The sequence below is a fragment of the Lethenteron reissneri genome, chromosome 20 (genome assembly GCF_015708825.2).
Source record: "Lethenteron reissneri isolate LAM-NWPU_2019-01 chromosome 20, ASM1570882v1, whole genome shotgun sequence".
NCBI lineage: Eukaryota > Metazoa > Chordata > Hyperoartia > Petromyzontiformes > Petromyzontidae > Lethenteron > Lethenteron reissneri.
Genome location: NC_083798.1, coordinates 2,367,694 through 2,394,783, shown reverse-complemented (window position 1 = coordinate 2,394,783; position 27,090 = coordinate 2,367,694). Strand labels below are relative to the sequence as shown.

Here is a 27,090-nt window from a genome sequence, read left to right as displayed (position 1 = left end):
CACTTGAGCACACCGCGTGTGTGTTGGAGAGTAAACCGACAACTTGCGTACTGTGACGTTTCGCTGGTGATTACAGCACGCAGCTTTGATGAAGCTGTGGATAGATCCTGGCCACGAACGTCGTCAACTGTCACAGATACGAGGAAGTCCACTGTTTGAGGATAATGAATATACGGTTCTTTGTGCATATTCATTCAGACAGTCAATTAATTGAGGCAGTCAATAAGGACATCACATGCAATTCTTTTCAGATTCAATCCCTTGTGGACCTTATGCCTTTTGCATAATAATAAATCTGAGGTACACTGTGCCTTTCATCAAACAACCACTCCAAGGCACCTACCGATAAAGCTTTTTTGTACATAATTGCAGCGCTCTAGACTATTAATCACACGGCATTCGTCCACCAACCATTAAAAACAAAATTGCTCATTTCCTAAAATGCCTTACTAATGGCCCAAGTTTTAAGGCCTGAATTGACATTGGACGAAGAAGACCATGACCAGAGTGGCGAGGCGAGATGCGTCCGTCACGCTGAAGATAATTTGACGCAAATTATATCACTGGAACCTGCCAGAGACAGATTTGTGCACCTACCGGATGGGAGATGGTGCTAACTGAAGATGGGTTGCAAGCGATTATGAGTCCCATGGTACATTTGAGATCTTCTTCAACTGCAAACCAATGCATCTGGCACAGTGTGCTCAAACTCCTTACTCCGTGGACTCAACAAGCAGCTGCATTTTGAACCAGCTGCGATGGAGAGTTGGGATAGGTTCCACCTGAAGACGGAAGCTTGTGTTGCCTCCGAAACGTCGTGATTTTTATTTTATTTTAATTTTACTTTTATTCATTTTAATTTTTTACCTACGCGACTTTACCGAAACAACCTAAGAATATGAATCCTTGCAGTCACGAAAGCTTCACATCTAGAATAGGAAGAGTGTCGTAAAGTGCGGTAATCTCGATGGGATGTGACAATTGCATTTATGTGGTTCCTTTGTCAACGCACAGCCTGAGGTGTCTAGTATGTATGTATGTTGAACTTACTTCTCACCGTACGTAGTCAACCGCGCTAATTGGAGGTGCCATATATACACATCAAAACCATTTTACAAGTTCATGGATTTGTTTTTCAAGTGAGTGCATCATCAAGTCTCACAACCTAGATTAAATGTGCAATGTTTTCGATCAACTACAGTATCACCAGCATACACAAGTCCAATATTCAAGGTTTTCATAGTGGTGGCTATGTGCGTGGCCTGTAATCCAACACTGCGGAGGCGAGGGTTGTGGTGAAACATGGACATTGAGGTCGCATCCCCTGGGCTTGCCAGGAAAAGGTGGCACAGCAAAAATGTGGACTCCACCTGTTCCCGCACCTACGATTAGCACAGTTTGCTATGTACAATGCGAAAGAAGTTCAACATACATGTATATGTTCCAACTATGTGGGATAGAGTGTTTCCCCCTCACACGCATAGGTTTTCTCTGGGTGCTTTGATTTCCTCCCACATGTAAAGACGTATTAATTGGTCGATAACACCTGAATATACGTTTAGATGAATTGCCTCACGAAGCCAGACTGTAAATGCAACTAACTGCCTTTCCTCTCAACCTCCCCGCTACGTCTACATAATATGTTTAATATCTTAAATTATATTTAGTCTAACGACCTAGAGTCTATTCTCAAGTGAATTTCAAAAAGCTTCCTTTGGCCATTTTACTAATTAATTAGAGTGTTTCTTGTTGGGATTCCATTCAGAATGTTTGTATTGATATTCGGTTATCCCTTGCCTTGTTAATGTTGTATGATATTTGCCTGTGTAAAGTCTAGAGATCCATTTCAATTAAATGCCATGCCTTTTGTTTGATGAGACAATAGCCCATCAATGTTATCCATTCTCCACAAGAGTCGAAATGTCACGGCAGTTACAGTAAAGTTAAAGGATGTTCATTTTATTTTTATAACGTTTATTTGGAGATTGTTTAATTCTTATCATTTGGGTGCATGACACCAGCAAACAGTGGCCCACATTAAGGTTATAATATAACAATTGGTCCCCCTAACAATTTGACAAATTGTCAAAATTCTGGGTCACGATTCCAATCAATGTACGTTTGTTCTTGTGGCGATGGTAAAGAATCAACCGTCTGGGTTTCTCTAACCAATCACAACAGTACAGGCTCTTCATTATGAAATTCAGTTTTAAAACCGCAAAATCCTCGGAAACAGAAATATAAAAAAATAGCATGTACAATTGTAGCTATTTGCTCGAATTTCTTGGAATGTCGCTTTGATCAAAGTTCCATGCTTCCATGTAAGGATTTAAGAGACTATCCATGAATATAGCGACTGATGTGAGGCATCAACCAACAACACCGTCTTAAGATTTGCTAGTCAAGTCCCATACCTTACGCTTACCGAGCTAATTAGTCAAATCGTTTTCAATTAGGGGCAGCAGAACGCATGAAACAAAAAAGGTCCAGAGCTCAGCAGAATTAACTTTCAATTGCGAAAATCACACTCATTGGACGTATTAATCACGAAGATCGGTGTGAATGGAACAAAGTGCTGTCACACATTTTGGCGCAGTATTATACGGCAATCGATTCCTACTTGGCTGAGATCGTCCAACATGCAGAGGGCACTGAAGCAGCGTGCTGACTGGCATCTTAGCGCAGTCAATATGACAAGACGCACACTCTGCAACACGCTTTCGGCATGCAGAACGTGCAATTGAAATAGATCACGTACCAACACATCCAGGGTAGAATGCGTTAACATGCATCAACATTTAGTTTGTCATATGCTGTTAAGGCTCATACAATGATCAGTGCAACCGTTTAACCTTGTTGGCACGAATATGAAAAGATCCCTGCAACTATATGAATTACCCTTCTTTAACAAATGTGAACTCAATGGTTTATACCTTCTTTTGTGAAACCAAGGTCACATACAAGAGTGAGACCATCGAAAAACCCACTGTACATAAACGTATCATACTTTATTCAATCATTATAATTAGTCACTAGTTTTAACTCCGTGGCTTCAGGTCTAGCCAACACGTTCATTATACAATTAAGTATATTATACCAAAAACATCTTGAGTGATCTTCAATAGCACATAACAGAAGCGTTGGATCAAGCACAAGTGAGATAATGGCACCGGGGACTCTGAATAGAAAGTGTCTCTCCAAAGTCTTGCCAGACAGGTGGGAGTTTCGCGGGATGAAATTCGTGAAATAAATCTTCTTACGACCAATTGTGAGCGTGTGTGTAGTTTTTTCTGACCGAGCTCAAGCTGCTGGTAAAATTCTAATTACTTAATCACAGACAGCGTATTTTAGTAATCTTTAAATAATCATTATCAAACCAACACTTTCTGGTTGGTCCCAGATGACAGCACGCGACTCACAATCAGAACCTTGTGAGGTCAAAACCCGAGCAGGAATGAAATCAGCCCATCGTTAATTTCAGATCAAAAGAGCCACTGAGTAGGAAGTCAGCAGTGGTTATGTTATGGTGAGACTCGTCCCTACCATAAGAATGTTTACACCCATGAATCAAAGTCACAAAAAGATATGAGCACCACCCCACGCTCGCTTGATCAAAGAGGCACTTGATTAACCCAATGGGTATTAATGGGTGCATTTTAAGACCGCTTCTTGACATGCTCTGGCCTGTTTATTAACAATAAGCCCGAGCCACATGAACATGCAGCACATCATCTCGTTTTGCCACGTTTCAAGACTTAAAATGTTCTCTCTGTTCCCTTCGCTGCAGGCCGTTCCTCACCACGTCAGAGGCAGTGCTGGCTCGATTACTGGAGCTGCCCTTGAAGAACGGCTGCTGCGGCATGAGGTACTCCTCCGCATCCACCAAGTCTTCCAGGTCCTCCTCCGCAAGCAGACTTTGCAGGAAGCGGCTGTCCGATGGGATGGGAAGACTCATGCGCTCATCTCCCTGTAGGCAGCGGATACAGAGACAAACATCCACCAGATAGCCTGTTACAGCACCTGTGAAGGCCGGCACGGCGCACGATGGGGTGGGTGACCAACACCACGGCTGACCGCCTTTGTCTCCCAAGTAGCGATGTTTACACACCGCACCAGGTACTTATTTAAGGCTGAGTCAACCTAGGGGAGGCCCAGGACTGGTTCAGATAATCATCACTGATTTTGGCCGTGAGCGGGAATCGAACTCGGGTCGCCAGGTTCGTAGCACTCCGCTACCGCTCCGCACACACACAGACACACACAGACACACAGAGACACACAGAGACACACACAGACACACACAGACACACACAGACACACACAGACACACACAGACACACATAGACACAGACGCAAACTCACTTCACAGCATCAGCACCACTCTGTTTGCATCTTGGGCAGGTTTGTGGTCATTCACTGTACACATGGTGGCCATCGATGAGGTATAAAAACCAGGGGACATGATGGCACTGCATCGGACACTCTCGTCACCAACACACAGGCAAGGGTTCTAGACCCTTTTATTCCACACAAACCCCCCTCCTTCATGCACCGTTATCTCACCTCTTCCTCCACTTGCCGAAATGTCAAAGCTATTTATGAAGCCGCAGCAGAGGCAACTGACCAGCATCGACCGCAGAATGCAATGAGCAGTGGTCATCACTGATCGAAGGGATGCCACAGTGGGAACTGCGCGAGGCATCGGCGTTTGGGCCGCTTGCGGAATGATTGATCGGCCGCAACTTCTGGACGGAGCAGCGGTTTTGAGGCACCGCGGGGAGCTGCGTGCGGAGCGACGTACGGCCTGTGTCGAGAGCTGGTGGCTTCCTGGGATGTTGCAGGGCACTTGCGTTAGGAGGCAGCGTGTGACGAAGTTGGGAACGAGGTGCGCGCGGAGAGCCGCGTGCTTGCTGCTGCTGTGCAAGAATTGCATCCCGTGCTACTCTGTGCAGCCCTGACATATACACAAAGGGGAACTCGTCTGCAAGCAGATCAGCTACTGGTACCAGCCTGTCAGAATCATGATCTTCATTTAGACTGCAGGAGGAATCATGCAGTATCAATGTTCGGTGACTCATACTTTAAGAAGAATATGCCTTGAAGACAAATGCCACCACCTATGATGCACCTCCATCCATTCTACTTCCCCTATTGACTTACCTCTGAGCGTGTGTCACCCACTTTTGCTTCACATCATGAGATGTAGTTACACGAATACACATTCATCAATCCTCATTGTATTGTAATTATTTCCGCATGGGTAGTCCTGTGCCACAAGACTTGACTAGCAATCGGAAGTTCTTGAGTTGAAGTCCCAGTCAAGGCTCAACCGAGCCCATCATCCCTTCAGGGTCAATACACTTGGTGCCGCTGTACGTGGGAGGTCGACAAGAGGTTGTTCTAGAAATTGACAACTTTAAATGTTTTATTGATTCCTGTCATTTGAATGTGGAATTTTCCATACAAGTACTCGCTTAGGTCCACCGATACATTTTTCGATTTAAAGCTTTCGTGACTGCAAGGATTCATCTTCTTGGTTCTTTCGGTAAAGTCACGTAGAAGGGAAATAATAAAATAATACAGCAATTATTCAACAACAGACATTTAAAACACAGAAAACAGCTCTCCGATCCGTATTCGCATTGTGCTGCGTGTTGCGTCAAAACAACCCGAAAAGCACAACGTAGATCTTTACAGCACGACTGCTCAAACCAGCGCGGTGGTAATTCCGAATATTACGCGTGCATTTCCAGGTGGCGGAAGGCCAGAATGTTGTGCCGGGCGAGGTCACTGCTCACCTGTATGACCAGGTACCGTTGCGGGTCACGTGCCATCTTTGAGAACTCCACAGCGAGCTCCTTGAAGCGAGGCCGACTCTCAGCGTCAATCATCCAGCCTGAGCAGGCACGGAGAGGCAGCATTCGCACGGGGAGAGAGAGGGACACGGGCAGGCAGGATTAAGTATTCATAGAGACGCAGACTGGCAAGCACCAATTGTCAACACAGAGCCCGACTGAAGAAGCCCCTAGGGTTCACAAAAACAGACAGATTGGGTCACGGTGCATTCATGTTCAGGAGAACAGACTAATTCAACTGCTACAACCATCATTATGACGTTGCTATCAAAGCACACAAACGCGTGTTTTATTTATCCAGATGAAATGGGAAATGACACTTACAGTCATGTGGAAAGGAGTATGGTTATTAATAATACAGAACAACAGGGTCCAAATGTGTACATTGGTTGAAGGTTATGTGAGGTTATGTATTGCTATTGCAAACTAGGCTACTGTACTTGGTGTGACTAGACTGCACTGGGCTAACACCGTTTGAGACGAGGCTCAAAAGAAAGTTGTCTCTGGTGGGGACCAATCAGTTTCAAAGACAATGCATATATTATCACAGTATGTGTTTTTATCTTGATTTGAAGCTTTCGTGACTGCAGGAATCCATACTCTTTGGTACTTTCGGTAAAGTCACATAGGTATAAACATAAAACAAATCACGACGTTTCGGGCGCAACACAAGCGTCCGTCATGGTCTGCTGTTGCAGCAGACTGTTTTAAAACAGTCTGCATCAGCAGCAGACCATGCTTTCCCACCTGATGACGGAGTGTGTTTTTTGTTTGCATTTTGACCACAAGTATTGTGGTTAATGCATACATTATTCCTTGTAAAAGGTTTCAGTTTGGTGTTTTGTTGCCAGATTAAAGGGGAAAAACCTATTCTCATATGTTGGTACTGGCAAAGGAGGTCCCATGATGTACACTGCACAAATATAAATAAAACAGCATAAGCAAAAGCACTATTGTGCTCCTCGTATCACGAAACAAAGGTGTGTATCTCCAGTGCGTGCTACGGGGCAGTGCTATGCATGACTTGCATCGTGGGAATACAGTAATGAAAATAAACGCGTACAATTGAATACATTCGAAGCATACATTTGTAGCGAACACAATCATCCCACTCGGACTTCCCAAACATCCACTCGGGCAGCCTGCATCCGTGAGTGACCTCACGACACTGCCGGAAGACCGCAGACCGCTCGATGACCCTCCCTCTTCTATAACATTCTCTGTCATGTTTCTGTTTTACATCTGTGATCCTACAATGGATCAACATTGACCCAAAGAGAAGTGACCCGTCATTGCTCATGTTTTATCCTGAATGCTACGGACAAAAATCCAATAGGCGCTATTCCAAACATTTAAAGCCCTCGCCATGAATCTGTTAATGGATTCATTTCAGTGAGTGATGCTTGCCCAGTTCAACTTTTAGGACACAGTGCATGTCGATAAGATCATTCCCCCCTCTTGGAAATTTCACTATGAGTGTCTACCTTCGGCTATGGGTAATATTTGGCGTGATATATTGTTCGGAGAGAAAGTACTCTCTTAATGGGCATTACCCCTTTGCTATAATAACGGTGTGCACCAAGGGGGACATTAACATACTCATAAAGGGACTGGAAATCGCATAAAATTTAATCATTCTACCATCATCATCATCCTCATCATCCATCGCGTTGTTTGTAGAGGCCCAGCGACTGAAAAGCCATAAAGTGGCATTGGTTGTAATGTCAGACTTTGCTATTTCGTTATCTGTACTAAAAAAAATATGACAATAAAAAGAACAAGTGCTTTGACATTATTTTCAAAATAGCCATGAAATGTAATAGATTATATATTTTTTTATACTTTTGCAATAAAATATGCAGCAGCGTGTCGTGCACGATGGCTCTTACAATATTAATCTCAACGCTACAAATCCCAACGCTACCCGTGCGCATATTGTAAATTGTCAGAGATGTCTAGAGAGATACTGTTTTTCAGCTCTTCTTTGCAGTCTTGCTGATGTGTGCATTTAACACCCGCATTTGAGTGCCCTAATGGGTGGCATTATACCAATCTTTTTAAAATGTAGTCATCAGCATTGTCAAACATGGCACTTCCTTTTTCCACAATGACACGGCGCGACCTAAACAGTTGAGCAGGAGGGCACGAGACAGCGGACGGGTGATGCCTTGACAAGTGCTGTGGTGAGGGGGTAGGCGTGTGAGCGTGTGAGGGTGTCGAGGTTTCGGTGACTCACGGCATGATGGTAATGGGTGAGTGCGTGTTGACTGAGTGAGGTTATGAAGGGGTGTCTCAATGGGAGTGTGTGAGTATGTGATCAGCCTCTTTTTAACAGGCAGTATTTGAGGAAGCATTTTTTTAAACAAATATAAATCAGTATTTGTGTATGAGAAAGAACATCTTCAATATAAAATGAATTGTGGAAAGTGGCCATTTTGTGAGACTAGAAAACAGGCCAACGAATAGTGCTCTAAATTTTCACTCTCTTATGAAGGTAAGCTAATTTCAGTTCCAACTGATTACCCTTTTGTAACGCGACTGCAGAGGTTAATGAAAGTAAGAAGCCGAGTGCTGCAGCGATGTAGAAGAGAGTGGTATAAGGAGACACTGTAGAGTGGAATTTGATATATTGCATGCTGATTATGGCCATTGAAAGACACTTAATGTATAGATCAATGCTGTTACTTTGAAAATAAGTTCCCATGAGGCGTCTGTTCAATAAAAAAGAAGTGTCTCCCTACTCAAACAAACCATTTGTGTGGTGCCCATTACCATTGGCAGCTCTGAGCCTGTGGTGAAAACATCCACGAAACAACCACTTTTGACTTTCCACAAATAAGTTCTCATTTGATGAAAAATGAAGAGGCTTTTCCCATTTCTGGCAATAATAAAGGCATCACGATGTTCTAATTGTATACATTTCATGGTAATTGTACTCTCTAAACTAGTCTATGAGCCTCATTTTAGACCAGGGGTCGGCAAACCAAAATAACAAGAAGATAAAACCCCTCAAAATGTCAAGAGTGGCAATGGACGTGTATACGAGACGGTGGCAGGTCCTTCATAAACGACGACGTCACGAAGCAGAAGTCCTTAAAGAGCCACCGTGACGCCGCTCCGGAGCCGCAGGTGGCTGACCCCTGACCTCGACCACTGCAGCCCGTCTGAGAGCAGTTCAGAATTCATTTACCAAGAGGTCTTTGTCGTTACGTTTACCGAAGACATTTTCAAACTGCGATGCAGACATTAAACCAGTAATTACTCCTAGGATAGCCATTTGGATAATCAGATGGTCAATGTATGGAGTCAATAGTTTAATTCCCGTTGCTGCCCCAGTAAATGATGTAAGGAATTAAAAAAGAGCGTCATCATTATGGTTCTCTCGACCTCCCTTAAGGAGGAGATTATTCGTCTCAAAGGACTCTCATCTGGGTAAGTAAACGACATTCATGATGCCCATGACCGGTTCAAATATCACTCACCACTGATGTTAGTCTGATTTTTTTTAAAGACGACGGTATGTGTGTATATACTGTTGTGCCATTTAATGTAGCAATAACATGAACATATTTCTATATTAAGTGTGCATTGATCGGATGAGATGGGTAATAATACCACAGTGGCTTATGAGTTACAATAAAAAATCTTGGTATGGGGTCTGTGTGCTGACCAACTTCTGTCAAAATATCTCTGTACCAGCCCTGAAGGGATTAAAATGTATTTATGCTTAATTAAATGAGGCAGCATATGAGATTAAGAATAAATTAACTGTTAAATTGCATCGGCGACTCGGTGTATTTCTAATGAGGCTTATAATATTCAGAAACAAGTTTGCATTTGAGTTGTATTATCACAAGCTGTGTTTAAGGCCATATGTTTTTAAGTAGCTATAAGACTTTTAATATAATTAAAATGTTAGTTTCCATTTACTTCTTCATACCATAATTAAAGTAATCATTCATGAATGTATTACACAGATTACATTAATGTGCGCTAATGTCTGGTTGCAAAAGATTAAACTAAAATGAAAAAAGCGACTTCCTGCTCAAATACGAATGTAGTGGTGCCCATCTCTCTTGGTGGAATTTAACTAACGGAGGACATTCCACATTATTATGACAGAGGCCATCGATTTCACGTGATAATCACCGTTGACTTTCCACAAAATACCATCGGCCGAGTTGATCCCCGAACTAGGAGTTAAAATAATAATCTTGCACATATGAACCGAGTGTTCTGCCAGTGCCATACTATCAGATAAAATAAACACAATCCAATCTAATTCATTTGATTATCGCCTGCACTTAATTGCTATTGAGATTTCAGTGTGAGCGCCAATTTCATTTGAGCATGTTGAGAATCAAAGCACATCTGCTCATGGTGTTAAATTGCCGATTAACAGTGGATTATTTTCAGCTAAACAGCATCATGGATTTGAGTAACGTGTTTTTTTTCTACATACAACAAATATATATTTTTATATTAATTTACAAAAGTAGGGAACGATGGATGATCAAGAGTAAGAGACGCACACCCGTGCATAATCATGACACGAGGTCGTGTTTTTTGAGAAAGGGAAAGGAACCAATATTCCACGAAAGAAAACTAAATGCAATCATTTAAAACGTTTCAGTTTTGCTAAATTAGCTGCTGACAATATTATTGGCTTCGCAGCTCAAGTTTAAGATTCAAATCACCATCTTAGTTCCCATATGTGATGATATCTTACCTCCAATTTTATAAACAAACATATGCAAGGCCATTAATACATAAGGTGGAATTTACATTCACGAACAATGGAGCTTAGGATATTTGCAGGGAAATCTTCTCCATCATCATTGTCAGAAGTTTTGACTCACGAGCGTAAAAAGTGTTCAGGATCAAACAATTTCTGGACGGTGCTTAACTTTGGTTTCCATCATAAATTGGTGTGAAATTCCATATGCCTGGATAACCACTCGCGATTTTCAACAATGTGGTGCTCGTTCCAATGGTCACTGAAAGGTCACATGTTTGAGTTGAACATGTGACCTTCCAACGGGGTGGGCAGGGGGGGTGTTGAGGTGTTGTGCAACATCACGACCCAGTCAGATGACTGACACCAAGTCGTGTTCGGATGACTTGTGGCTATGAATCACCGAGTGGTAGGTGAGATGCGTACATTTCACCATGATCATGTAGACGTCGATGGTGGAGATGGGTGGCTGGGGGAGGCGCTCCCCCTTCTCCAGCAGCTCCGGGATGTCCCTTGCCGAGATGCCCTCATAAGGCTTGCCTCCAAACGTCATGAGCTCCCAGATGGTCACTCCTGCAAGGGACCCGCTTCTATGGCTTGAAACTATTTTAACTAAAAGTGTATATATTTTAACAAATGTTTTTTTATTTTACCGGGTAAGGCCCACTGACCAATACAGATCTGTTTCATAAGCGACCTGGCCACAATTGATGGCTCAATGAAGTGGCTTATCACGTGGGAATTTATAGCAGCCAAATGCTCTAAACGCACGTCGATTCTCAATGCGGAAAAAAAAACGGCGGACCCGGAGAAAAATCCACACGAACACGGGAAGAACATGCAAACTCCAAATATACAGCAGCAGGCGTCAGGGTCGGAATCGAACCCACAAGCTCCTGTATACCGGGCGAGGGATGTAACATCTTGCCACCGCAGCGCCCCACACTAATACACGCACGGCATCAATTGTTTGGCCAAACATGCAAACGCTGGAGATTATCTGCAAATTGCTCAATTGGGATTACTTGTAAGTTGCAACATCGCCCTCCCCCCTACTGCTGTATACTCGACAGGATCCGCCAGAATATTGACTCTTGAGATTCAGTAAAGTTTTTCTGGGTAAACAAGCGGAATACATTATTATTATTATTTTAATAATAATAGTAGCCCTGCACTTCAGAGGTAGTGATGATAATTGTCGTGGCTGTATGTAAAACGATTAGATGAATCACCACCGATCTCTAGAACAACAAAATTTCAGCAGTGTCGGTTGAATACCACTGCTATTGGTTGATTTTAAATGTTTGTGTCAATGTTCTTACGTGGTTACTGTGTGTGTCAATTGGCATCCTGGACACCCTTGCAAATGGGATAATCTAAGTTGAATATTTTAACACGTCTAAAAAATCATCGGTGTGCTAATTTACTCACTTATGGCAAATGTTCACATTCTAACAGCACTTGCCCCAAAAGAATGTGAAGGGTTTACGGAGGATCTTTGTCTACATGCACCGGGTGCATATCGACACACAGTTGTGCATCGGGATGTGATGTTCCGTGGGTTGTGCACTACGCTACGACCCCGACGGTCTGACTTCAACGCTTGGCTAAGCACAATCTCAACGGCAAGCGGTATCCGAACCTTCCTGGGCCTCCACTGGGTCAACTCAGTCTTAAATGAGTATGTGATGCACTATATGAACATCAGCAATGAAGAGACGAAAGTGTCTGGGCGTTGTGCTGGCCATGCTGCCCTCCTGTGCGCCACACTGAATTTGATCGGTGCCCACCGACAGCTGTGGTCTACGTGGCTGAATGGGGGATCTTTATTCGTGAGTGAATGATGGAAACTTGCAGTTTGGAAAGATCAAGTAGGTAATTTAAACAATCCCCATCATCCATGTAATTTGATGATCCGTATTTAAAACATGTACCCTAAATATGCCAGTGGGTAAATGTTTTTGGTGAGGCAATGTATGGTTATTACTATATCATCCAACCCATAGGTTGCTGTAGTGTTTTGTTCCAAAACGAAGGGCCTTTGCCAGTATGGACATGGGGAATATTCACTGCGTTATCGACGGTTGGATCAATTTATATTTTGTGCAATTGTATGTTCTACAAAAACTAAGTCAATTCTCATCATCATCATCATAAAAAAGTCCCAGGTCTCACTGTCCACTTGAAAACCCCAAAGTTATCATTGATCCAGAGCTTTCTCTCTCTCTCTCTACAGCCCAAATCCCGCCTGGATGACTGCAATCTTCTTCTACAGCTTTCAAATCTCTCAGAGCTAAACTTCGGATGATCCACACGAGTCACTGGCAGCCGACTTTGCACCTGTACCTAAACATGAGACCCCTTGACGGCAATCCCTCCACTGGCTTCTGATCCAATTCCTGATCAATTATAAGATTGCTCTCAGTATCTCCACAAATCCTCCACGTATTTAAGATAGATGGATTACCCTTCATTATGACTAGGTGAGCTGCCCATTTGTTGCCGTCAAACTCTGCCTACCTTTCCCTTCCCTTTGCCCTCTTGTCGAATCCCTAAGCCATCCTCTCTGCTCAATGGAAATTCGCTCATTCCGCTCTGCTGCCAACGTCGTTTGGAATTCCCATTCCCTTCCTCTCATTTCATTCGGAACTTATTTTTCTCCGTCTGAGCATAGGCTGAAGACCTTTTGTCCCCCTTCCTCGTGGCCTACGAGCCCTTCTCACCACGTAGTTACTCCCCCCCCCCCCCACCATTCCTCTCTGTATTGTGCCATTGTCTATTCCCTCCCACCAAGCACCACATGTCGTTCCCTACCTCTGTACATCAGAATCAGAATCTTATTTAGGCTGGAGGAATCCGATGAGCTATAAAGCTTTTTTTAAACAGATGTCCAGTATTATCTTAAGGTGTGGCTGCATTGAGATGATGTGTACATCACAGTTGGATCGTGATCCATTATAATTACACATAACAAGTGAATTGTGCCATATATACCCCGTATTAAAACGTCTGATGCCTGCAAAAAGTTCCGAGATGAATACTAATAATGAGTGACATTAAGTAATACTGAGGTCATTTAGATTCGATAAGGAAGCTTTTAAAAAAAATAACAGTTTCATATTCAGATGTAATGTGAACAGTAAATTGTCATCAAGGAATGGTAAAATGTCAATGACCACATACAATTAAAAAAGTAAGGCTATTCCTGAACTGATATGCTGCATTGATGAAGAAATCGTACATTTAATGCTTGAAAAGCTATGTAATATTGTATTTTCCAACCATGTTTTGAATATAATTTCAATGTACCGATTGCTCAATGTAGTACTGAAAGGAACATGACCAGGTGATACCATGAATTTAAGAGTTTAACTCACACGTTGGCCTGGAGTAGAAGACATTTATCGTCACAGAATACGACTGCACCATACATCAACTGCCAAAGAGTGACTGAGTATTGTTAATATTTAAGAATTAATACTGCCAATGAGTATCGCAAAATATGTTGTAAAAGCTGCTTGTTAGAATACAGTTGGTACAATTTGTGTGTGTAGAGTGTTTAAATGTAACTGCATCTGAATGTTGGTAAGAAGCCACTGCTAACAACTCATACGTAGCTCCACCACACTCACCGCAGCTCTACCACACTCACCGCAGATCTACCACACTCACCGCAGCTCCACCACACTCACCGTAGCTCCACCACACTCACCATACCTCCACCACACTCACCGTACCTCCACCACACTCACCGCAGCTCCACCACACTCACCGCAGCTCCACCACACTCACCGCAGCTCCACCACACTCACCGTAGCTCCACCACACTCACCGTAGCTCCACCACACTCACCGTAGCTGCACCACACTCACCGTGGCTCCACCACACTCACCGTGGCTCCACCACACTCACCGTAGCTCCACCACACTCACCGTAGCTCCACCACACTCACCGTAGCTCCACCACACTCACCGTAGCTCCACCACACTCACCGTAGCTCCACCACACTCACCGTAGCTCCACCACACTCACCGTAGCTCCACCACACTCACCGTAGCTCCACCACACTCACCGTAGCTCCACCACACTCACCGTAGCTCCACGACACTCACCGTAGCTCCACCACACTCACCGTAGCTCCACCACACTCACCGTAGCTCCACGACACTCACCGTAGCTCCACCACACTCACCGTAGCTCCACCACACTCACCGTAGCTCCACGACACTCACCGTAGCTCCACCACACTCACCGTAGCTCCACCACACTCACCGTAGCTCCACCACACTCACCGTAGCTCCACCACACTCACCGTAGCTCCAGACATCGCTTTGATGGGTAAAGGTCCGGTATTGTATCGACTCCAGGGCGAGCCATTTGATGGGCATCTAGAGAACACAACAATATTCGATGCGTTAGTGGAATCATTTCCAAAGCCATCGGTCCTAATACAACCACGTACATAATAATAACAGCATGAACATTCATTCAAAGTATGGTACCTCTTCTTGTTTCTTTCGGTAAAGTCACGTAGAAGGGAAGTAATAAAATAATAAAAATAAAACATAATAAAACAATTCTCACGACGTTTCGGCTACAACGCAAGCAGCCGTCTTCAGGTGAAGAATGAGACACTACCAAACTAGGAGCTTATATATAAGCTGCATTGGGGGTTGAAGAGCGCCTTAACAAAAAGAATGTGCATGTGAAGAGGAATTTAGCATATTCATGGAAAATGCGTAGGCGTTGGGCGGGGGGGTGTCAAAGTCATATTATGCCCATGCATTATGCAGGATCAGCAGCAACCAAGGGGGGTGCAGGGATTAGCAGTAACAAAGGGAAGGAATGTTAATGATATGTAGCTGCAGTTACTCAACAACCACGTAGAAAACTAAAGTATAAACTACATAAAAAACTAAAGTATAAACTGCATCGCACCATCAGTATACTTACTATACTTATGTAGTTTATACTTTAGTTTTCTACGTGGTTGTTGAGTAACTGCAGCTACATATCATTAACATTCCTTCCCTTTGTTACTGCTAATCCCTGCACCCCCCTTGGTTGCTGCTGATCCTGCATAATGCATGGGCATAATATGACTTTGACACCCCCCCGCCCAACGCCTACGCATTTTCCATGAATATGCTAAATTCCTCTTCACATGCACATTCTTTTTGTTAAGGCGCTCTTCAACCCCCAATGCAGCTTATATATAAGCTCCTAGTTTGGTAGTGTCTCATTCTTCACCTGAAGACGGCTGCTTGCGTTGTAGCCGAAACGTCGTGAGAATTGTTTTATTATGTTTTATTTTTATTATTTTATTACTTCCCTTCTACGTGACTTTACCGAAAGAAACAAGAAGATGAATCCCTGCAGTCACGAAAGCTTTAAATCGAAAGTATGGTACCTGTCTGTGAAGTTTGTAAAATATTCGGTGATGAACTCAATATACTCCATGGAGTGGTGGCGCAGTGGCTAGTAATTTTGTATCATGAGATGTGAGTTTTACCCCCCCCCCCATCTCTATCGCCAACGAGCATTGACCAGGGCGGTGAAGTATGGTCAACCGACACACAATGCGGGGAGGCCTACATCCAGCAGTAAATTCACGAAAGTATTGTGGATTCTGACTACTGTTTTAGTCGAGTCAACCAAATCGAATCTGGCTGGGTGGTGCAATGCCACAGATTGCTCGACGTCCAATTGTAAGGCTGAGTTAATATTCCATTTGAGGGTTGACTCAGCTCTTCGTTGCTTCAGGGTCAACACAATGGGTTGTGGGGTATGAAGAGCGCTCGTCCCGTTGCTGATAACCACTGGCACGCACCATGGCAATGTAGAGTTTACACCATGGATCTCCGGGCAGCCATTTGGGATTATTACCAGCAAACATGAGTTGGATGATGTAGACACTTTGTGACAATGTAAATGAAGCCTTGGAATCAGAATGTAAATGGGCCTTGGGTGCACAACTTGGAACTGAACCGACAGTCACAAGAAATGCAATGTGATGAACACCACGCCGCATCTCCTTATAATACAAATGTGTATGTGTACGTACATACATATGCATGCACACCCTAAGCCAACGTGGCAATGAATAAAAGTGACATATTAGCTTGTTAAGCAAATCGAGCGGTGTAAAGGGCTACGTTGGGGAGCACCTGGTGTGGTTGTGGCTCTCCGCAAGAGATGCACGACGTCTCGCATCGTCCCGCCTCCCAGTGCTGGTCCTTAACACGCTGCGCTAGATACCAATTTCAGGCCAAGTTGGCCTTGGGGAGGCCATGCCTGGTAATGATGCCATTTGTCACTGTAGCGTGCATGGTTAGGAATTCAACCCAGGTGCCTCAGATTGCAGTTCTTTAAGCACAACGTTGCATGTTTCCCCCGAATACACACGAAACAAAAACAGACAAAGATCCCCTGTGTAACCTTAAAAGACCGTTGGGGAAAGTGCTGTTAGCGAGCACCTATTAAGGCTGGCATGGCACACGAGGGGGTGGGTGGCCAGCACCACGCACGGCCGCCTTTGTCTCCCTCGTGGCGATGTTTACACACTGCCCCAGATACCTATTTCAGGCTGAGTCGACCTAGGGGAGGCCTAGGACCGGTTCAGATAATCGTCACTGGTGATGGCTGTGAGCGGGAATCGAACTGAGGCTGCTGGGTTCACAGCGCAGAGCGCTAACCGCTACACTACTGCTCCCCACACACACACACCTCGGCAAATGTGCGCACAAACACATACTGTATGAATACATGCACGTATACAGAAACAAGCAAGCACGTACATACACATGCACACTGATTAGCTCCAAGTTTAACTCCTTTCATCCATGACAATGTCATTTTCATAGCCATCACCTGCACTTAAGGGATTTAGACAATTCTTCAAATTAATTCAGGGCCAGTCTTGTGCCCGATTCCTCTCCGCGAGGTTCAATATGCACAGTCCATCTGTGCATCAGTTTTGGGTTAGTGAACTGCTTTATAATGAGTCTATAGGTGTGTCAGTGCAAGAGATGGCATCTTCCACATGTGATGTCCCATGACGGTGTTTATACAACTGCCCATGCATGCCTCATTAGCACTGAAGTCAACCTCATTGACTCTCATGGAGGCATTTGTATGGATGTATAGATGATGTATAGATGATGTATAGATGATGTATAGATGATGTATAGATGATGTATAGATGATGTATAGATGTGCGAATCAGAATGGGATTCCTGGTGTGTATTGATCAAAACACATGTGCCAGCAGTTCTTCATGTTTATTATTTTCTTTTTACATTTTTTAACGGGAGACAATTAGCAATGGAATGCAGAAATAGGTCATAGGAATTATTACACAATTATCAACAATCAAAGTCAAGGCGTCTACCAAATATTTCAGAGTAATGTTGTGAAAATGTTGATGTGGCCAGGCGACAGTGTGATTAGAATACTATTTTTTTTTCATAAAAAGTACTATCCTTTGGAAAGTACACGGGGGTTGTCCAATGGATAGAATGATCCCTGGCACAGGAATGTGGAATTTTCACCACCGGTGCAGGGCTGTTAGCAGGAGATGCGTATCGTCTCACGCGGATTTGTGCAAGACATAATTGTAAAGTTTGTTCCGCTTTTCCACTAAAGTGTTCTTCCACGCATATATCAGTCGAGTAGTGGTGTGTTTCTCGCTACTACGATGAAATTAAGTCCCTGAATCCATTTTCCAGACCAGAACCTAAAAACCTGCGTTAAAATAACTGCCAAATAATAATGGTCATATTTAAATGTCCAAATTTGTTGAGAAAATGGAAGGTAGGAAGCAAATTAAACCTACATTTACTTGATGTGCTGCTTATTCACAGAGACGCATTTCCATTCAGGCGTGCCTCAAGCCTGATGGCTCCATCTCTGTGTAGTCCACGGACCCCTGCCTCCAAGCCACTATATCTTGCAGGCCAGTACCCACCACACCCAGTGTTCAGACGGTCCATCACGTACCTTGCCACCGTCGGCATGGTACTCCACCTCGTTCACGTCCAGCAGACGCGCCAGCCCAAAGTCTGTGATCTTCACGTGCTGCGGAGTCTTCACCAACACGTTCCGAGCGGCGAGGTCACGGTGCACCAAGCGGTGCTCCTCCAGGTACATCATGCCCTGCCGAGGGGGCACACACAGAGGGTGGCGGCCTGCTGGTTAGGCGGAGGCCCTGTTGGCCAGTGGTCATCGTCGCATCCTGATGGTCGTTCACGTGGGTCAATGGCATTGTTTGATTTTGGACGTTCAAAACACAAGCTACCTCCTATTCCTGGTTTTCATATTCTTATAGTTTTCATATTCCTGGTTTTCCCCAGGATCAGTCCTCGTTTTGAGGTATCTGTCCCTGGAAATTCTGTACGTCTTCCCAGGGCATTAAGAGTCCCGGTTTTTGTCAGTTGCATAATAATACAACACTCAAGATGTACTCACGTGTAATAATATCCTCCTCATAGTATTGTGAGATATCCTTCATATGATGTCCCGGTGTTTTTCTACCTTGTAAGTGGCAACTCTAGCCCCCACCCGCTTACCAATTTGTCCTTCACCCGCCACCACTGCCGCCATTCCCTGCCACTCTGTGCTCCGATTCTCCTGTTCTCCCTCATCACTCATTGTTCCAATCGCACAATGTCCTTGTGTGTGTGTGTATGTTGAACTTCTGTCGCACCGCACGGAGCCAACGATGCTCATCGGAGGAGCACGCGCCTAGGTGTGATGTATGAGGATGTTGCTAAACCAAAAGGAGTATAACCTCATTGCACCTTTCGTATTATTTATTTATCAATTTCAGGTGATCATATTCTTTGGGTCTTTCGGTAAAGTCCACGCGTATAGAAAACATTATAAAAATAAAATAATAACAATATCACGACGTTTCGATCACAACACAAGTGAATCGTCATCAGATGATGATGATTGCGAATAACCCCCTCTTTTTCACCTGATGACGATTGCTTGTGTTGCGATCGAAACGTCGTGATTTTGTTATTTTTTTTCAATCTACGTGGCTTTACCGAAAGACCCAAAGAATATGCATTCCTGCAGTCACGAAAGCTTTAAGTCAAGATTCAGGTGATCACTTTATAGATATCCCATTGATGTCTTCTGCCCTCACTTTATTCTCAACAGGTGATTGAATATTAGTCACGACAATGTGTCAGTATCTTACAGAGAGTAATACAAAATATATGTCATTGAATAATACACGCTTGTACTGTGAGCTTCGTGGATTATATTAATAGATGCAAGGATGCATGTATCGGTCCTCCCCTACAGATCTGCTTCTCAAACGATTCCTCTCAAGATTTAGAATCATGTGACCGATGGAGCTGTAGGCAATCATCATGTGGCAAAACCTCGCTTACAAATGTGCATCCCAAATTCTAAAGCAGCGGCAGTCGTTTCCATTCCAGATTCTCGTCCGTGCTGCTATATTGGGTCGATGAAGTGGTATTTTTTGCTCCTTAATGTTAAGCGCCTACCATCTCTGGGATGCTCGAATGGAGCCATTTCAATAATGTTAAAAATGTCAATAAAGGACAGTTGCTACTTAATTTTGACAATGAATAAATTGGATTCGTGTCAAATGCAACACTTTAACCTGTGTAGGTGACACAAATATTGCACATTCGCCGCCGTATGTATGAGGCACCACAATTTATTGCCAATTTAACTGTCATACAAACAGCTCTCGAGTGGCCAAGTTTAACCTGCGGAGCAATTCCCCCCCCCCCCCCCTTCACGAGATGACATAGAAACAACCTTCAGGTAATTGAAGCGAATGCAAGGCCAGCGGCAAGAAGGGCATGTAATTTAAACAAGAAAATTGATGAAACGATTGGTCTCAATTGTTAAACAATTGAAAGCCAAGAGCAAAACGCTCATGAAAATTTTGCATTTAATTACGAACGCCGTCGTAATCCACATGGAGGAGAAATGAAGTTTCAAACATTCAGAAAACCGTAATGTTTTAAGCCACCTACTCTTGGTTATTACTCATCTTCTATCGTGTTTACATTTCGCGGGCTTTCAATGCACATGTCCTAACAAAAGAAATATCTTAGGAGCAAAAAACAACTTGGTGGTGCCAGTAAGGTTTGTCAAGTAAACAACGCGCCGATTAGTTACGACTTCAGCCCACTGGTGTGTCGGGTGATAAAGTCCCAACTTTTATGGAAGTCAGTAGTGGCTGGTCTATGTGAACACAGGCTCCAGCCATCGTCATAAGCCGTGATCTATCCACTGCTGGATGAAGGCCTCGCCTAAGTCATCACTATCCCCCTGTCCAACCCCATCTTAATATTTATGTTGGTACTTTATTAAGTAATATAACGAGGCTCTTCTCTTTTTCTAAATGGTTATTTTTAAATATTTGTAAAACTTATTTAGGCCTCTTTGTGCGAGGGCTTAGCTGACTGCATTAATTTATACCGAGCGCATCGATTTCCACGGAGTCTTTTGTCATCGTCTCCCCTGCCTAGGTGCAATGGCAATAGAAATTGATTGGTAATTTCCAGAATATGATTCGTAGAAATGCAGACAAATTTTTCATCACTGGCTCAGGCCTTGCAACAGTAAACATCATCTCACACTCACTCGAAAATAAAGACTTCAACTTGACCTTGGCTATATTTTCTGACCTATTCATGCGCTAACAATTAGGGAGCAATTATTTATTCAACATCACCTTTTTACTCATTCAATTAGTCGCAGCAGTCAGTTATCCCCTGTCGAGGTTGAAGGGTGGGCAGGTATCATTCTCATGCTCAGCCCCAGGAATGGAAGAATTTTCCTGCTGCTATGGTGAGAATGGCTCTCGATAGAACATCCACTGTTGACTACCCACAGAGTGGTATAGGTTCACTGCATGTGGTCACACACTCACACAATACAGCACATTTATATACGTGTGTGTACACACAAAATCCACGCAAATCTTTCTCCTAGTTGCAAGATTTAGCTGTAAGAACATCATAATAAATGGCATCTGCCTAAGACTAATTACGTAAATCTGTCACACGTGCAGCAAGGACACTGCACGGCAAGGTGAGACTTAGCACACATGGGATGAGTACAAGGGGCATGAATGTCACATATTTCATCTGATTGATATCCAGCACCACAGCCAAACTCAGCCTTCTGTAAAACATCCCTTCCCCCCTTGACATCTCCAGGGAACTTATTTTATAGATCTACAGAGAGATTACACTGAAGATGCCACACAGGCACGCATCCACACGTACTGCTGACAAACGAGCTTTGTTTTTATTTGAAATCACGATGATGATAATGATTTCATTGCCTGCATCGTCTCCATTGCAAATGATTTTATTTCGTAAACCTCCCTCGCGTCTGGCTGCCTACTTCAGTGACATTAATGTTATTTAGATGTAGTTGTCACATATAAAATACACACAGAGGCAAACCATTTATGCCGTGCATAGAAAAAACGCTTTAAAAAAGTGCAGGGCTGTGTTCATCCACGTTGGCGAGCTTGAGTCAGTGGTAAGAATTCCACATTCCTATGGTAGGGCCAATTTCTCCACAGCACCAGTACCGATGATGTGCCAACGCAGTAAAGATTGTTTTTTTATCGGTCGTAGAACGGCGTCTGACCGAGGCAATGCAGCAAAGGAATACGAACTCGCAATCTTGTGATTGTCAAATAAAAAAAACACACTCAGCAAGTTTGTCTGGTTTATAATGGAAAACTATACAGCAGGTTGATGTTTAGGGCAATGGTCATTCTTCAGTGTAGAGAGAGAGAGGGCAGAGGGCCTGACTGAGCTCTAGTCGGCGTGACTCATGGTCACGCCAGGATTGTAAAGCACTCCCTCCTCCTCCTCCCCCCTGCACCACATTGTGTGCTGCACGCATTTCCTGCAGGAACCTGTCATGTATTCAAGCCTGAGGTTTAATACTTGCAGTTTGTTTTGTACCGTGCGTACAATTAGATCACCGTATCCCTTCAAGCTTGATGTACGAATACATTGAATTCTCCGTAAGGGCCCAGAAGAGCCAATTAGAAGAAGACTTCTTATGCATTCGTCCATCCATCCTCTCCCTTGGCCAAGGTCCCACTTTGTTCTTGCAAACATATTAATTCCATCCCTTCTACCACTGGAAGCATAATTATTAGCACTTCCATTATAATTTTGATAAACTTGTATCTGGAAACGTGTCATTAATTCGTCATTTAAAAATAATCATACGTGCCGTTAATAAATTAGGAATATTTCGTGTTTTTTTTTCTCATGCGTCCAATGCAGAAAAGCAGAGAATATTACAAGTGAAATGCTGCACAGTGATGTTGAGTGCTGTGGCTATTGCCTGTGTAGTGTTGAATTGATGCAACATTTATTGTCAATGCTTTCATATTTTTGATGCGGCATATAAACAAATGCACGCGCGTAATTGTCTTCAATCCAATCTCATATTTTTGAAAATGTACGTAACACGTTTAAATATGAATTCAAACTGAAATCGTGAACTTAAATGTCTTCATTAGCATTCTCGAAACCGAATTGTCTTTCACTTTGTCCGTAACAACGATTCGTGAACGTATCGTAGCCACATTGCCACGTTGCGTCTGCGACTCTCCGATGTCTTTCCAGGATGTACAGCGACACGTCGTTTGTCACAACGTTCGACGTTGAGCTCCGAAAACCGGATTCATCCTCCCAAGCATGCGGAGCGAAATGTCGGGCAATCGTTACAACCAGTGGCGGCTCCTGCAAAATCTCTCAAGGGGGGCAAATGTCTGGATGATTGATAAGGATAAGGTCCACCCATGCAATGGATAAATTAACAGCTTAAGCATGTAAAGGCAACTTCACTTCTTTAATATTAATGAAAAATAAAGTGACTCTTACAATACATCTTGTTTGTTTCTATACTCACTATTAATACAATCCACTCAAGTTTCTTTTATTAAAGATTCCACTAGGTGGCAACAAATTATATTGTTGGATGAAACGTGCTTACGTATGATGACGTGAGCACGTTAGGGCGAGCCCTCCCGGAAGCCATAGAGAATGCATTGCAGCGCCCCCCGGTCGAAAAAAACATCTTTGAATGTAAGTCTATGGGGCCACTCGGGGCGATTCTCAGCCGGAGTGAAATCGCCCAAAAAGAGGCGGTACTCCACAGAACGTGACATGACGCTGATTGGACTATATCCAGAGGCACAGTGACGGCTAGCGTGACTCTGTGGTTGAATGACATTGGTGGTGCGTCGCCCAATCGCCCTAATGAAGAAACCGCCCCTGGTTACAACCCAAAATACACATCGCGGAGCCACACAGCACATATACAAATATACAAAGTGGCACGTGTGTGTCTTGGGTTCAACGTAAGCAACAACAAAATAATACCACTTGGTGCTTTTAAGGGTGACTGAAATGGTCGCTCCAGACAGCCACAAAGCACAAGTTGGAACTATTTTATGCAGAATCAGACTCTCTTTTTATTCACTCTCACTGCTGTACCGTGTCGTTTTATTCCAGTGACATCAATACAGCATCACCCATCCTGCAAAGGCTTCAAAAGTACCGTATGAATAACTGAAACATATTAAATATATATATATATAAATATTACCTTAGTTTTATAGAAATAATGCATTAGCATTAAATTCCAGAGAACCAGCTATCATCGTATCATTTGTGGTGCCTCATGAGTTCATGGGAGACTACATCGGAATATAAAACTCCGTTTATCCGTGACCTAATTATCCGTAAAACCATTTATCCGGGGTCATCAAAATCCGGTTGTCTATTAAAGATATCCAGGGGATGTGGCCTTCCAAATATTCATGATCCAGACCACAGCTAAACTGAGTTATTTGCCAAATACTTCCAATTATCCTGGGTTGGGACTACGGATAAATGGAGTTGTTCGGCAAATATTTCCAATTATATTATTGCAGACTATCCGGGGTAAGGTGAGTGGACAGACCTTGCTGACCACTCCGTATGCGGTGAATTTTTTGTCAACCAACCCCAACTCGAACCCAAATATCAAGTGTCGGGACCACGGAAAAACGGAGTTATTCCGCACATTCTTTCAATGATTTGGGTTTATCTGTGGTCACGCCTCCCAGATAAAGGAGTGAATCCCCAGTTGGGACCCTGGCTACTTGGAACCGGGGTGTCCATCACCCCTGTTTACCCCAGAAAAACGGAGTTTGTGTTGGAATACAGACAAGCGTTTGTATATGAATTGTGAAACTAAATGTCACAACATCTGTACCATTTAACACTCATCTTAATCTCTCAGTCGGTAAATATTGTCACTTCAAGTGCGTGCGAATGTAAATTTGCGAGCACCATGTGCATTCATATTCCTGCGTTGCTTCTATCATTTCCCTTCCCACTTTAATGTTCTCCAGATTTTCTTTCGCTTGTGAAAGGTCGTATGAGACTGGATGTTCTAACGGTGTGGGATCAATGATTGTGCACATTGTCCATGAAACATCGTGCCTTTCTCGTGACATTGGTCTTTTGTTAAGACTGGGACAACGCTACCAGTGCAAGTGCACTTCCTTCGGAACTGAGTGTTTAGTTTTGGGTACTTTACGCTTTGTGGGTTTTGTGTAGTTTGTGGCTGAGCACAGAACTCTCCACGACGAGGGCACGTCTCCTGCCTTGAGATGTCAAGTAATGTTAGTGTTGGTAAAAGCAGAAAATAAAGATGAAAGTTTATTTTCTATACAGTTTTCGCGATTTAATCATCGTCCAAATACAGCCACAAATCTACATCAATCTGCCGTGCTGTCCAAACATGAGAGGCCAGGGAAACAGTTTTTTTTTCAAACAAATTGGAGACAAACTTGTAATGGAAGATGTAATACAATAGCTAGTTTAGTGAATTGGCCATTATTATATCTTAGCGACTCATGTGAATTGTATAATGCAATGTCCATTAAGCAAGATTACATAGGTCAAGTTTTAACCACACAGAGTTTATATACATTTTCTGACTGTAACAACTGCTAAGAATGTTTTTCTCCGTTCCATATTTTGGTTTTATGTTAAACGTGCCAAAGCAAAACATTAAAATATTGAGATGGCCCAGTGGAGTAATGTCCATGTCAGAGCACTGAGCTGACAACTTTGACATGCCGAGTTTGAATCATGGCAGCCACGTGTGATTAAACCGGGTTTTCAATATAGCGAGTTGATCGTCGAAGACTCTTACAAATGTCCGTTCAAAAGTATATCAATGTCATTTATATATTCAGGAAAGCATCAGCGAGTCTCAAGAGGGTCATGCAACAGGATGTTTGGCCAGTTCCTTCTAAATGGTGTTTCGTGAGTGGCAGACAATTGTACGCAGAGAAAAGCCGAATTGATGTCTTATTTCACAAGACGGCTTTTGCACCAAATGATATAAAATAGTAATTTCATAATTTATCAAAGAGAGCCGCGCTGAGTCATATGGCTCTTTCACGAGGGTCCATCATTGGGCTGCTGATTTAAAGATGTTTTCAGCCAATTAATGATGGGCGTTTATACAAGTGGGGAGGAAGCCGGAACACCCGGTAAAAACCCACGTTGAGTGAGGGGGGCAACACTCTAATCCCTGTACAGATGGAAACAAGTGGCTATCACCCCACTCACTGTAGTGCCTTCTCCAAGCGAGTCAGTGTGACACCTCCACGCCCATGGGAAGGAAGCTTCACGAACTTGGTGTGACCCACAGTACTGGGTCACAGGCGTGCGCCCGGCTATTTCGCGTTATATGGCATCAAATATTTAGCACTTTTGGGCAATCCTAATATTTTTGCCACAGGCAATAAAGCTGCTTGTTATTGTTTCAGGGATTATAACTTTTTTTTTGTTCTTTCTTATCCATTAATTTAACTTGTAGGATTATAATAGTTTCCTTAACAAATAGTATGGATTACATCAGCCTAAAAGTGATATGCTGTAGCCTCGTGAACAAAATACTAACGAGAATGTTACAGACACATGTTATTCTGCATTGCGAATTATGAAAAAGTGTCAGCGAGAACAATGCATTTGCAATACGGATATTTATATTTTACTAATGATCTTTTTTTACAAATACATCCCTGTGGACACATATATATGCGTTTTGTGTGCATATTTTGTTTGTGTCGCCAACCAAAATGCTGAGATTGCAAAAATGATATCAGAGTAATAAACAGATATGCAACTTTTATTTTCAAACAGTTAAGCTAAATTAAATTTCAAATGAAGCAATATAGTATTTTCCTCATAATCCATTAATTTTTAGTGTTATCAGCCTCATTAAATATCACATGAAAACATCACTTTGGTTTGTGCTGATAACCGTTTAGAGCAAAAATATACATGAACAGTTTAATGCTTGTAAATTACTTTAAAGATGGCAAAAGAGGCCGCCTGGATAGTTGAAGTATAAATTACGTACTTTGCAACAACATTACTTTTAAACATTCAATATGTAAAATAGTGTTTT

The 27,090-nt window shown here is 43.1% G+C and overlaps 1 protein-coding gene across 2 annotated transcripts in view; it reads right to left on the bottom strand.

The window, feature by feature from the left end:
* The window catches only part of LOC133344587 (receptor tyrosine-protein kinase erbB-4-like), a 257,044-nt gene that overhangs the window by 20,283 nt on the left and 209,671 nt on the right, over positions 1 to 27,090 (bottom strand). For both annotated transcript variants that reach the window (XM_061554583.1, XM_061554585.1), the window contains exons 21-25: positions 18,589 to 18,744; positions 14,903 to 14,978; positions 11,017 to 11,163; positions 5,799 to 5,896; positions 3,800 to 3,967 (exon numbers count right to left, since the gene is read on the bottom strand). In XM_061554583.1, the coding sequence (XP_061410567.1) occupies positions 3,800 to 3,967; positions 5,799 to 5,896; positions 11,017 to 11,163; positions 14,903 to 14,978; positions 18,589 to 18,744 (645 nt within the window). The remainder of the gene's footprint in view (positions 1 to 3,799; positions 3,968 to 5,798; positions 5,897 to 11,016; positions 11,164 to 14,902; positions 14,979 to 18,588; positions 18,745 to 27,090) is intronic.